Source organism: Heloderma suspectum, chromosome 3 (assembly GCF_057233095.1).
Source record: "Heloderma suspectum isolate Gila_16-S chromosome 3, 16-S_ref, whole genome shotgun sequence".
NCBI classification, from domain to species: Eukaryota; Metazoa; Chordata; class Lepidosauria; order Squamata; family Helodermatidae; genus Heloderma; species Heloderma suspectum.
The window spans coordinates 289,200,745-289,214,362 of NC_139460.1; the positions used below are offsets into that span (position 1 = coordinate 289,200,745).

The following is a 13,618-nucleotide window of genomic DNA, read 5'->3' on the forward strand; positions in this document are numbered from 1 at the left end:
GCAAGCTGGATGGGCTCAACAGCCCATCTAGCGAAAAAAGCACAAGGAAAGGCTAAAAAGTCCTCTGCTGTTCCTCCTGCCCTGCTGGTATGAACCTGGTGGGGCACAGAATGGACAGAGGGCTCTGAGTTAAGAGCCCTCTGTCTAGCGGGTGCCAGTCCCTTGGGATTGCACCCTGACGTTCTCAGCTTGCATTAGTTTGCTCAAAAACTGTTGTGTGTGGTTCTCATTCTTACTTTTTGCAGAGGCTCAAAGCTGAAGAAGTAGGAAACAGAAATAAACTCTCTACAGACTAGTGGGAAACAGAGCTTTGATTTAAAACCAGGGAGTTTGCAAAAAGCATTTTCAGGTTTATCAGATCAGGTCAACAATTCCTGGAGTTTTCCCACAGGGCATAAGGTTGCAACTGTGGAATTTGGGGCAGATTCTTAGCGGTTAAGATGCTGAATTGCAGACTGGAAGGTCGGCAGGACAGCAGTTCGAGACCCGAGTGCTGCGTGACGGAGTGAGCTCCCGTCTTCAGTCCCAGCTTCTGCCAACCTAGCAGTTCGAAAGCAAGAATTTGCAAGTAGATAAATAGGTACCGCCTCGGCGGGAAAGGTGACAGCGTTCCGTGCACCTCGGTGTTCAGTCATGCCGGCCACATGACCACGGAAGCATCTTCGGACAGCGCTGGCTCTTCGGCTTAGAAACAAGGATGAGCACCGCACCCTAGAGTCGGACACGACTGGTTGGGGACACCTTTACCTTTACCTTTTTAATCTTAAAATGTGGCTTAGCTGCAATAGCACAACACAAGATCCTGAGCAGCTTGTTATAAAGTCTGCTTCCCTGCTTCTAACCAGAACAAGCCCTTTTTGTGTACCACAGTTGTACAGCACAAAGCCTGCAAAATGGCAGCTGTGTAGGAAACAGGAGTTGTATCCAGTATTAGTCTAACCTAAGTCCAATTCATTTCAATGGCTCTGCTCTTAAGTAGGACTAACACTGGATACAACCCCCCATTGTAGTAGCACAGCAATGGGCCTGGTTTTTGTTTTGTTTTTTGTAAAAAAAACATTTTTATCCTGCCTTACTCTGATATTGCTCCCCACCACCACATATGGCACAACAAATTAAACACAGCATCCACTACAAATTTTTAACAACAAACAGCCACCAGTAAAATACCAAATAAATCATGAATAAAAGCCATTAAAAAAATTAACACCCACCAAAAGCTTGAGGAAATTTACTGGTTGGTGCCTAGGATATAGCAATGAGGTGCCTGATCAATATTCCTGAGACAGAATGTTCCAAAGTCTGGGTGCAAACACAGAAAAGGTACTGTCCCAGGAGCTACCTATATCATCTTTGAAGGTGGGAACAACCAGAGCAGGGCATCAGCAGATGATCTTAACAGATGAGCAAATTAATATGAGAGCCTTTCAGGTATCCTTGCCCCAGACTGTCTAGAGCAGGGATGGAGAACATGTGGGTCTCCAGACTTTGTTGGACTACAACTTCCATCAGCCCTAGCCAGCACAGCCAATGGTGAGGGATGCTGGGAGTTGCAATCCAACCACATCTGGAGGGTCACATGACCCCTATCCCTGGTTTAGAGCTTTAAAAAGTCAAAATCAGCATTTTGGGTATGCCCATCTCTAAGGAAGGGCAAGATGCAATTGACTCTATAGATCCCAGTTGATCATCTGTCTGCCATATTCCTGAACTAGCTGAAGTTTCCGAACCCCCTTCATAAGCAGCCCCACATGTGGTAGCCTAACTCTGATCATAATACAAGGATAACAATCATCATAGCATCACAGAATAGTAGGGGAAGGGGCCTATAAGACCATTGAGTCCAACCCCATCGAGTCCAACCCTTCTATTATGATACAATATTATGATACAATAGATAACAGAAGATTAGGGGGACCAGGGCACAAGCAATGTTTAGTAGCCAGTACAAACTTTATTTTAGTTTCAGTGTTGCCACCAGCCTCAAGTTGCTGAGATGGAATAAGCTAAAATATCAGATCATTAATACTCCTAAAGTACCTCAATTTTTCTGAGCACTGTACAAATATTTTAAAAGACAGGATAGTTTATGAGCCTATGGGCATGGACTAACAGACACAATACAAAAGGAAAAAAAGAATGAGGGAAGAGGAAAGCAAGCATTGAAGCAACAGCCCCTTCTGGTTGACAGATGGGGCCACGTAAGTTTCCCCCTTGCCATGTTACCTGAAAGCCAGTCTTCCCCTATATTGACCTGTTGGACCACTGTGATCTTCAGAGGAGGTGTTGTCTGTTCCACATCCTGCAGAGTCCCATCTGGCAGCAACAGGCTTCTCTGTCATGGCACCCACCCTTTGGAATGACCTCCCATCTGGGATATGTTAGGCACTGACCATCATGTGCTTTCAACCATTATTAAAACTCACCTGTTTACCCTGTTTACCCTGGCTTCTCCCAACCACTGTCTTAATGGGACTTTTAAAATAGGAAGTGGTATATGAATACTCCTGAATGAATGAATAAATCCATTTCTTCCTGGGAGGCAGGGGGTGCAGCTTCCCAGTGGGCCTCTGTGGAGGCAGAGGGTGTTTCCCTTCAACTCTGAATCTCGGGGCCATAAATATAGATATAAAAAGCCAACTAACTCAATAACTGGCAGTTTCTCCCCAGACAACAATGCCAGTTACAAATATTACAAGGCTTTGCCAAAACCAAACAGCTTGCTTTATTATATAGGCCGCTGACTATGGTCAATCTGATGGAGCAGAATGCAGGGCACTAAGGTTAACTTACCTCAAAATTAATATCTTCACAGCAGCTGCAGACTATACAGGGCCCAACAACCTTAAGTATGTCCTCTTGGGCTTCGTTTTGGATAGTAAATTTAGGCAGACAGGGATCCCAGACTTGTTTAATATACCCAACTGGTGTGCCTGGTGGGGCATGAACTTCAAGCTGGGGGGAAAAATTAGACACAGCTGAACAGAAAGTAATGTTCTGCTTCAGTTTTTTCTAACATATCCACAAATCTGAAAAAGAGACATAAGACCTAGTTCGGATGTAACACCAACTCATGGGTTGTTTGACCTATGAATTTGTGGGGCTGCACTGGAGAGAGCAAGCATGCTGCCTCCTGGGCACTTGCTACTCCGCTTTGCATCTTGTTTCATAAACAACCCAGGAATGCCCTGCTCCTGGGTTGTTTGATGTGACATGTGAACCTGGAAGCCTGGGTTATGAAGGGACAAACAAACCGGAGTATGAACAGAACAATAAACCAGCATCCCTCAACAACCCAGAGTTCTGTGTTTGCATGTCACATCAAACAACCCAAGAATGGGAAGCCGGTGACCCTGTATGGACATAACAGTGGCAGCTGGTGGCAACTCATGGGTTAATTAACCCTATATTAATTAACCGACGAATTGCAGGGATTAATTAATAGAGGGTTAATTAATTGCGCTGCATGTGAGCTGCTTCCTGGTTCCAGTAACAACCCTTGAATGCCACATTCAAGGATTGTTACCGTGACGTCTGAACCTGGGCACTTGGGCTTGTTCATGGGTTATTTATTTATTTATTTATTTATTCATTTCATTTCTATACCGCCCAATAACCGAAGCAACTCCAAGTTAACCCATGGCTTGTTAATTAGCACATGAATTGCTGACAAAAGCAGTGTTCTAATCAAAGAGACCCAGTGTAAAATTCACAGCGGGTCATGTCACATTGTCAATGAAATGAGAATATTTCCAAAAAATAATAAACGCATCTCGATGGTTTCAAGTCAGGCTTTCCTAAAGAAAGAATGACAAAATAGCAAGTGAGTTACCTCTTGTAAGCAGCAAGGACAGCAGCAACTGGAGCATCTGAGAGGTCGCATGAGCTGTATGACTTCTTGGCCCATGTTGTCCATAATTTTCATTGTAAATGGTCGTGATGGTCCACAGCAGTTTAGAGTACAGCAGTCGTTTTCCTCAGCTGCAAAGTACACCCTTTGCCCCAAAGCATTCTTTATTTCATATTTGTTGCAAGTTTCAAAGCCAGTTAGTACTGAAATAAAAAAGCTTCTGTTAGAAGACTTATTTGCATTCAATGAATGTGTATATGGTGGGGGTGGGGGGCTGGACTGCGCCCAAGGGCCTTCACAAGAGAGCCCATATGTCAAGGGTGGGGAACCTCAAATCCCTCCCACCTGAAATACAAATCTGGCCCTCTGGGGTTCTCCAGATGGCCACCCATGCTCCCCCTGGGCCTACCACCTTTCCTCCTGACCACCAAGAGTTGAGTGGTTTCCTGGGTTTTGCAAAGTTTGCCCCCATTCTGAAAGGTTGAAATGCCTCTCCTACTGGCAGTAAGAGCTGTAAGTTAAAATATGCTGGTATTTTGGCCCCAGTCCTTTTGCCTTTGGCCCACCCAGCACTGGAATGTGACCCCAAGAACCCCAAAATTCAATTCAGCCCTTGGGCTGAAAGAGGTTCCGTACCCCTGCTGTATATTTAGAGATGGTATGTACACAGGCTCCATCTGTGCAATCTGGCTCCATGGAAAATCTGGGGCCCATATTCCATGGACAGCATTTGCAAGCCAGTCGGTTCTGTGCACAAGTTCAGCAGGATGTATGTGGGTGGGCCCAACAACCATGACCCCCCCATTTGTTCAGTAAATGTAAGTGCATCTTCCAAACCCTGTGCATGGTGCGATTGGGGTGGCTTTGTACCCACCCTACAACCCCTACTGCACACCGTGGGTTGTGGGGTGGGAACAAAGCCACCCCCGCAGTGCTGGGTTCAGACAACATGCCAACCCGTGCTGCAGTAACTATGTAAACAGTGAGCACACGCGCAGCACATTCAGGGGCAGGGGGAGAAGCCCTGGCAGCTTCTTTCACCCCCGCAATTGTGCGAACCCAGTTGCTGAAACACTGAAGTGGAAGGATGGTTGTAGCTAGAAAAATCACAAAGTAGAAACTGAATGGTACAGAACAAACTGGTTTCCAAGTACTAACCTAAATTCTCCCTTAAAACTCCTAGAGGTTGGCTGCTTTTTTGTGTGTGCAGGTTACTGTTCTGTACAGCACAAACGATTATTAGTAATATTCATGCACACAGTATCTTGGTATCAGTTATAACAACCAGTGCAATCCTGATGATCTGGTTTGCATATAACACTAACCCATGGTTTATTAAACTCATGGTTTGTTGCCCTACCTAGGGTTTGTCTGGGAGATGATCAAACAAACCATGGTTTGTTTTCTCAATCCCGTAGGTTGTTTGTTTCCCTCTTCTTTCACCCACTCCCTCCTTGTATGCCAAATGCCCTTGTGGCACTGTAGTACTGGCACATAGAACAGCTGGGGTATTTATTTTTTTTACCACTCTTGCCTGCCCTCGTTGTAGCCTGGTGAAACAACCTATGAACAACCCACAGCTCTGGGTTCACACATAATGATAAGCCATGGTTTTAAACAACTCAGAGTTTACAACCTAACAACAACAACAAAAGGGTTCTCTTTCTAGTTTGTCAGCAGTTAACAAACCATGATTTGTTAGCACAGCTGAGTTAGCACATCATGACAACCTAGAATTCAACAACCCATGGGTTGTACAACCCATTATGTATGAACCAGGCCAGTGTGTTTATACACATAGTTTTATTTAATTACTAATTGAATTTTAGAAGTCACACATGAGCAATGCTTTTAAAATATTAATATCCCCTCCACCCCACCCCCCGCATTGTAAAAAGCTCAATAATTCAGCTCACCCCCTAGGAAATACACTAAAAATCAAACTTTAAAAAACTGAGGCACAATCATTTGAAATGTATTTTAATGCACTAATAATATCAAGTAGAATAAGATACATACTTTCTAGAAGTTCAAGCTGCTGATGAATTAATATCTGATCAATCTGTAGTAGGAGTTTTAAAAGAATAATCGAATGTTAGAACTGGCTTGTAACAAGAACATCGTATTACTTAATTATCTTATGGTCTGTTTACATGATTTACAATAGTGAGAAACTGCTCTATAAGTATTCAGCCCAATCTGAAACTCAAGTATGTGTGTATGTAGAAGTAGCTTCGGGGCCGTGGTGGCTTAGTGGTTAAGACGCTGAACTGCAGACTGGAAGGTCGGCAGGTCAGCAGTTCGAGACCCGAGTACTGCATGACGGAGTGAGCTCCCGTCTTCGGTCCCAGCTTCTGCCAACCTAGCAGTTCGAAAGCAAGAAATTGCAAGTAGATAAATAGGTACCGCCTCGGCGGGAAAGGTAACAGCGTTCCGTGCACCTCGGTGTTCAGTCATGCCGGCCACATGACCACGGAAGCGTCTTCGGGCAGCGCTGGCTCTTCGGCTTAGAAACGGGGATGAGCACCGCACCCTAGAGTCGGACACGACTGGTTGGGGACACCTTTACCTTTTTTTTTAGAAGTAGCTTCAATGAAAACAACCACAACTAAACCCATGGAATTTGCTTCCTGGTAGCAGCTATGCTTGGAGAGTCTTAATTCAATGTTAGAGTAACTATGATGGTGCTATAAGCGACTTTCACAAATGCAGCTACAAAAATATGCTGAAGAAGTGGGATTCTGGTCCAGTTCATACAGATGCCTCCACACGTAGAGAAACCTCTAAGTGACTGTAACTATTATCACTTCCAACAGCTGCTACAGTCATCCGCAAAACACCCTCGTCCAGTCATCTATCAGTGTTGTTACAGCCTGCCTTCTCACCCTCTAACAGCCCTCACCAACCTAGTGCCGTCCAGATATTTTGGACTTCCATTCCCATCAGCCACAGCTAGCATAGCCAATGGCGAAGGGTGAGAAAAGTTGTAGGTGAAAACACTTGGAGGGCACCAGGTTCTGGAAGGCTGTTCCACCAATATCTGCCATTTTCCGAACACAAAAGAATGTAGCTAACATTTGCAGAGAAAGAGTTACTCTTGTATATCACATGACCTCTCACAGGGAAAGCAGTGCAAAGAAACATTCTCCTTCTAGCATCTGATCCAAGATCAAGCTTCCACACATGTTCAAGTCTTAAGGATCTCCCTAAATATCGCTAATTTGGGTGAGAAGTAATGGCAGTGGCATTGGCAATAACCAATCCTAGTCAGGGAAGTGTACCTAAGAAAGTCTTTTAAACATATATTTCAACATTAGCAGCCATCTCAATGGTTATTAAACAGCTCTTTAATGCTCCCCCACCAAATATGTTGCTGGATCTATGGAGGAGGGGAATGAAAACTTAATGGGACAAACTCATTGAAGTATCGTATGCTTTCTGATGATCAGGTCGGAGAAAAATGAATATAAAGAGAGAGAGACCTGGCTTAAATACTCCAGCCCGGGAGGACAGTTGGGAGGTGGAGGTGGTGTTGGCATCCATATTGCACCAGAAGCTGCATTAGGCTGGCCAGGAACTGGGGGAGCAGCATAGGTTCCTGGATAACCCTGATATGCGTAGGGAGGCTGTCCAGGAGCACCTTGAAGAGAGGGGGGAAAGCAGTTTAACAGATTTGGTATATATAACAGCTTTCAGGGACACTTCATGCATTACCTTCTCCACCACTATGCAGAGTTAAGAACATGCATATATCGAATTGCCCCTTTTGAAATGCAGGGCATTTCTTCTGCAATGAGTCACACACACTGGGAAGTAGCTTTGTGTACTGGGTTCTTCCAGTACAATCCTATGCATGATTACTCAGAAGTATGCTTACTGCACATTGAGGAGAGGAAATAATGTTCCTACTCTACATAATGTTCACCAGCCCTTTACTTCTGACTGGGTGTCACCATGTTTTATATTTTGGCAGTGTCAAAGTAGTAGTAATAATAACAACAACATTCATGTTAATTATTATTAAAGTTCATTATTAATATTCTTCCATGCTACTTCCAAGGAACTAAGGGCAGTGTGTGAAGTCTCCCCCCCCACACACACATACTTCCTTATACTCACAACAGCCTTGTAAGGCAGGTTAGGCTGTGAGATAGTGACTGGCCCAAGACTACTCAGTAAGTTTAGTGGCTGAACAGGGATTCGAGCCTGGGTCTCTCCAGTCTATGTCGAATATGCTAACTACTACACCACGCTGGCCTATATTCATGATGACACCACCAACCTACATAGGAAGTTGCCATACACTGTGCTGGTAGGTTGCTTGGCACAAGAGCATGCACAGACAGTGCACTCGAGTATTTGGCAGAATATGGTGCATTCATGTTAAGAAGCTCAGCCTGAAATGCAGCGAGTCAAGGCCAGGAGACATTACAGGACAATTGAGCAAATGATCTTGTCACGAGGGCAGCGATATTCAAGTCATGTGCCAAGGTCCATATGGAACAATGCACTTACTCAGACTGCAGTGCATCAAGTATCCCATGATAAGATACTTATCTTATCACTGCGATATGCATGCACCGCCAGACACAGAGTGACTGGTCTTCAGGTATGAGATAATCCATGACAGGCCATTTCCCAGTCTTAAGCACTGCAACTTGGGGGCACAGGCCTGTCCTAATTAGTTTTCAGCCATCCCAAGCTGGCCCTTTCAAACTCTTGAGGGCTTTAGCGACAAGTCATCTCCATCTTTGGTCTGGTTGTCTCCAGCAAATCATCTCTGATCTTTTGTCTCCAGAGCCACATCTGGAGTACCCCATGTTCTCCACCCCTGATCTACACTGACTAGCAGAACCTGTCCAGAATTTCAGACAGGGTTACTTCCCAGCCCTACCTGGAAATGCCAGGGATTGAACCCAGGACCTTCTGCATGCAAGACTCATGCTCTTCCACTGAGCTACGGCCCTTACAGCCCTCCCTGCTCAGTAGCTTTTGCCTCATCGCATTCCCATCATGCAGTTAACGCCATCCCTCCATCATTCTGCAGCATGGAGGAGTTCATGTTTCTGCAACAGCAGTCAGGGAACCAATTGTACACTTCCTCCCCAATGAGTTTTTAAATTCAAATGATCTAATGGATGCATGTCTGTTCCAAGGGATAAATGCATCCTTTTGATTATTTGAATTTACAAAGCCACATCAAAGGGCCTATTATTCACAGTAATGTCATCTTGCATGACATACCATGCCAGCAGTATGCCAATGAGTTTCAGGAGTGCTACGTTAGAGGCAAACATATACCTCTCCCCGCCCCCCCCTTATTATTATTGCTGCTCGTATTTATATAGTACTGTTGCCCAGGGCCTGAGCTCTGCAACTTAACTCATTCACGAGGGAGAACAAATATATTCAGACACCTTCCATGGATTAAAATCAGCTTTAGATTTATTGAGGTATATAAGCAAGCATAATACACATGCAACTGAGGGGAAGCCAATTCAAAGATGAATTCAGGATAGTCAGTCATGGTCTCTGGATGGAGTGTATGAATTCAAGTGATGTCAAGTCAACCCAATTTGCCTAAATACTGAATTCCTTATATACGATTCACTTTTTCTTCCCTTTGGGTATACAGAGCATTGGAGAAGACAAGAGGTTTCACAACTTATTTGTATTTTCCTTTGTGGACATTTTCTTAAGCACTAAATGGGTGTAGGGTTGACCAAACAATTAGAGCCTTAAATGGTTTGGGACTATGTTACGTGAAGGACCACCTTTACCCATATCAGCCTGCCTGCACTTTAAGATCAGAAAGGGAGGCTCTTCTCATCTGCCCACCCATGAGAGCAGTTAGGTGGGTGACCACATGTGAGAGGGCCTTCTCTGTAGTAGCCCCACACCTTTGGAACAAGTTGCCATCAGAGGTCTGCCATGCTGTGTCATTGCAGACTTTTAAGAAGGCCTTGAAAACTAGGGCTGTGCAGTGACCCCCTGATCCGACTCAGAAGCTGTTTTCTGACCCAACTCGGCCCCAAACCCAAAGTAGGATTCGGATGTCGAACCCCTCTTCAGGTCCCCCCATGATGCCCCCACGCAAATCCCGTTACTTTGCCACCGCCTCCTCCTTCTCCACCATTGTCCTCGCCACCTCCATCGCCACTGCTGCCTCCATTACCACCGCCGCCATCCTCACCTCCACCGACCTCACTGCCACTGCCGCCAACTGCTGAGACCTGGATGTGCACGGTGACTCTTACTGCAGGGAGTCACGATTTTGAAAATGGCAACCTCCTGGAACTTCCTGGAGGTTGCCATTTTAAAAATGGAGACTCCCTGCAGTAAGAGTCACTGTGCATGTCCAGGCCTCAGCAGTTGGTGGTGGCGAGGGCAGTGGCGAGGGCGACAGTGGTGGAGGTGGTGGCAAGGATGACAGCGGTGGCCGCAACAGAGGCAGCAGTAGCGAGGACAGCAAGGGCGGCAGCAGCGAGGGCAGCGGCAGAGGCAGCAGCGGCTCAGGGAAGGACCTGTCATGGCTAGGCCAGGGGTGCTGAAGCTCCGAAGTACACCGAGTGCTTTGGAGAGCCCCTGACCCGCTCCGAGTCACTTCGTGCCCCCTCTGCTTTGCCTCGGAAGGGGCACAAAGTGACCCGAAGCAGCCCACTTGACTCGGAGTTTGGGCCTTGGGCCAAAGCAGTGCACAGCCCTATTGAAAACATATTATTCTACCATGGCCTTCTTCTTGATATGACTGATGTTGCTGTTTTTGCTGCTGCTGTTGGCTTTATTGTTGGCTTTATCACTATTTTATTGTGTTCATGTTTTTTATTGCTTTTAATTTTAACCGTTTTTATGTATTTTATTGCTGTGAGCCACCTTGGGAGGGCTTCTGCCCTGAAAGGCAGCCAATATTTTTTTTTGGATAAATAAGGAAACAAACAAACAAATCTATTTCTTCAATCATGGTTCCAAACCTAACCCCTGCCCCTTATCTTACAGCCCTGGTTAATCTCATCAACAGCAATTTAGGATTTCTAGAGCAGAGCTGGGCATCTTGAGGCTCTCTAGATGCTACTGGACTGCAACTCTCATCAGCCCTAGCCAGGACAGCCAATGGTGAGTGGAGCTGCAGTCCAACAACATTCGGAGAGTCAAAAGTTGTCCAGACAGTAAAGTACTGTCTGCCTGATGCAACTTCCAACTTAGACTAAATAATAGATTTGGACCCCCCCCCCCCCAAAAAAAAAATCCTTTAAGCCTTTCAACCAGCAAAACCCCAACAACCTCTTGTTTAGGTCGATCTAGTCCTAGGGTGTCAACAAGCATTTAATATCAAATATAATCCGGATCCATACTTCTACATTCCCCCATTTTGTACTTTCTCTCTGTTGCTACTTCCGTCAGCCAATTGTAAGTTGATTGCGGATACTTAATGAAGTGAATGAACTCTGTTTAACCTTTCTGTACTAATCTTGTGCTTTGGTCTTCATTTATTTCTGGGATGAAAGGAGATGACTGAGGAACTTAATCTCTCTCTCTCAGCATGAACTTTACATCTTGTTGCTACTCATCCTCATGAATGAATGAATCCAGTTGACTAATGAACTATGTCAGGTCTCCCAAAATTACAACACAATGACTTGATCAGGCACATGCCAGGCAACATTTGCTTAATTACTTGCCCAGTAAAATAACCCATGGGTTATTTGAGGGTTATTTTCCCCTCCAACAAGCCATGCTGCCTGACTTTGGACAAAATAACTGCACCCAGGTGGGTAATTACACAAATGGTGCCTGGCATGCTCCTCAGCTTAAACAAGGCACTGTGACTTGTTTAAGCCATGGTGATCACACAAACTGGACCAATTAGGAGATTAACGTAATTTTAGGGTGATTAATGTTATTAACAGGGTGGGGTGTTGGCTAATAATTACTTGTTCTAATGGTCCTAGAGGTTGGATATGAACGTAATACTAAACTATGTTTTAATCTTATGTGCCTGAGCCTGGGTGTAGCCATAAGACGATTGGATGCTTTTGCTTCAAGTGTCAACTAACTGTGCTTTGCTGTTATTGTGTGAACCCAGAACTTGGAAGATCTTAACTATGGTTTAGGAAAACATACTGGAGTCAAAAACTGTGGTTTTAAGTTGGTTTCTTTCCTAAACCATAGTTAAAACTAACCACAATTTCTCTGGGCTCACACATAACAAACAAACCACGGTTAGTTGAAAATGGAAGCAAAAGCTTCCAGTCTCCTCATGTCTAGGCTGGAGGGGAGGGGAGGAAAAAGCTCATGAGCCTCAGGCTTAGTCGTGTAATGCTCAACTATAGTTTAGCCTTACATCAGTGCTGCTCGTTTTCCTTTGCAATCTGTTTAGAAGTCTGTTGTATCTAATTAATTTCACTGCCTGTTTTTAACATGTATATTCATATTATCACCAGTTTCTGTTCCGTTTTTGGATCAATATGGTCTCAGAGGGCCAAAACAGACGGTACTTTAATAGAGCAATCCTGTTGCCGCTAGACACTGTCTAGCGGGTCATAGGATATGGTCTATTCCGGGAACTGGCCTTGGAGCCTGCACTCCAAGGTCAGTTCCCCGAGAGCTGACCTCCCCGCTCATCCACGCTGCCTCAGAGGCAGCGCGGAGAAGCCCCGTCCTCCACACTTAGAAGATGAGCACAGCGTGACTGAAAAGGGGCAGGGATGGGGGGCGTTCTGGGGCGGGCAGAGCAGAGCGGCACGTACAACACATTTAGGCATCCTAAAATGTCTGTCTAGTGAAAAAGAGCAAGGTAGGAGCAGCGTGGAGGGAATGATCCCCCTGTGCCTCTCCTGCCTAGCTTTGGATAAGCAGTCACCTCCAAGGTCAGAGGCGGCCGCCTATCTCCTTAGGATTGCGCCCTAAATCTGTGTCTAACAGATATGTCTTTTTAAATTTTCTACTCTAGAGTAGGCACAGGGCCTCTGATTGAGACTGCCATCCTAGCAGGAAGGGCTTTTAAGGTCTGGATTGGGCCCCATGCACCTACTCTGGAGTAAAAATGAACGAAAGAACAAACATGAACAAAGGACGTAGCTGCTAGTAGACATAGATTTAAAATGACTGTTTAGGCGCCAACGGCTTGTTCTGCTGTTACCCAGTAGGCCAGCAAGGATATATGCCATTTGCTCGTCCTCCATTTCCCTCACCCTATCGCTCAGAGCAAGTGACTGATAGGATGAACACAAGACACCCTAAAAGGAAAGAGGAGGTGTATGCGGATTACCGCTGGTAATCAGACGATGAAATGCAAAATGGTGACCCACCAGCAATGAGCAGCTGCTTGGTTCCCATCCCAAGGCACCAGCACTGCAGGATAAGCACATCCAGGGAGAGCGATTGGCAGCTCCTCCGCTACAGCATCAGGGGAGTGGGGAGCTAAAGGGTGGCAGGGCTGCAGGTAGGGTAGATGTCAGCAGAGGTGGGCCGTGCTGGGGCCGGTGAACCCCACCAGCTGCTGAACTATGCTGGCTGCTGATGCCAGAACTGCTTTTCTTTTTCTTTTTACAGGCAATGATACTTTTAAGTTATGAACTGGGTTTAGATTATTATCTCACTTTTAAATGTTTGAAATTACAAACAAAGATAAAACTAAGGCTTCGGGCAAAAGAGCCAGTGTGGTGTAGTGGCTAGAGTGTTGGGCTGGGAGCTGGGAGATCCGGGTTCTAGTCCCCACTCGGCCATGGAAGCTCACTGACTTTGGGCCGGTCACAGACTCTCAGCTCA

General features: G+C 45.5%; 2 protein-coding genes across 8 annotated transcripts in view; one reads left to right on the top strand and one right to left on the bottom strand.

Annotated features, from left to right (window-relative positions):
* Positions 1–13,618, top strand: part of LOC146351399 (uncharacterized) — a 40,938-nt gene that overhangs the window by 10,639 nt on the left and 16,681 nt on the right. The window lies entirely within an intron of this gene.
* LOC146351400 (phospholipid scramblase 1-like) overlaps positions 1–13,618 on the bottom strand; it is a 31,743-nt gene that overhangs the window by 2,966 nt on the left and 15,159 nt on the right. For 5 of the 7 annotated variants that reach the window (XM_084847230.1, XM_084847232.1, XM_084847229.1 and 2 more), the window contains 4 exons: positions 7,333–7,490; positions 5,870–5,912; positions 3,833–4,053; positions 2,794–2,955 (listed from right to left, as the gene is read on the bottom strand). In XM_084847230.1, coding sequence (XP_084703356.1) covers positions 2,794–2,955; positions 3,833–4,053; positions 5,870–5,912; positions 7,333–7,490 — 584 coding nt within the window. Of the gene's footprint in view, positions 1–584; positions 712–2,793; positions 2,956–3,832; positions 4,054–5,869; positions 5,913–7,332; positions 7,491–13,618 lie in introns of all 7 variants that reach the window. The other 2 variants (XR_014789593.1, XR_014789592.1) reach the window with 1 other exon arrangement.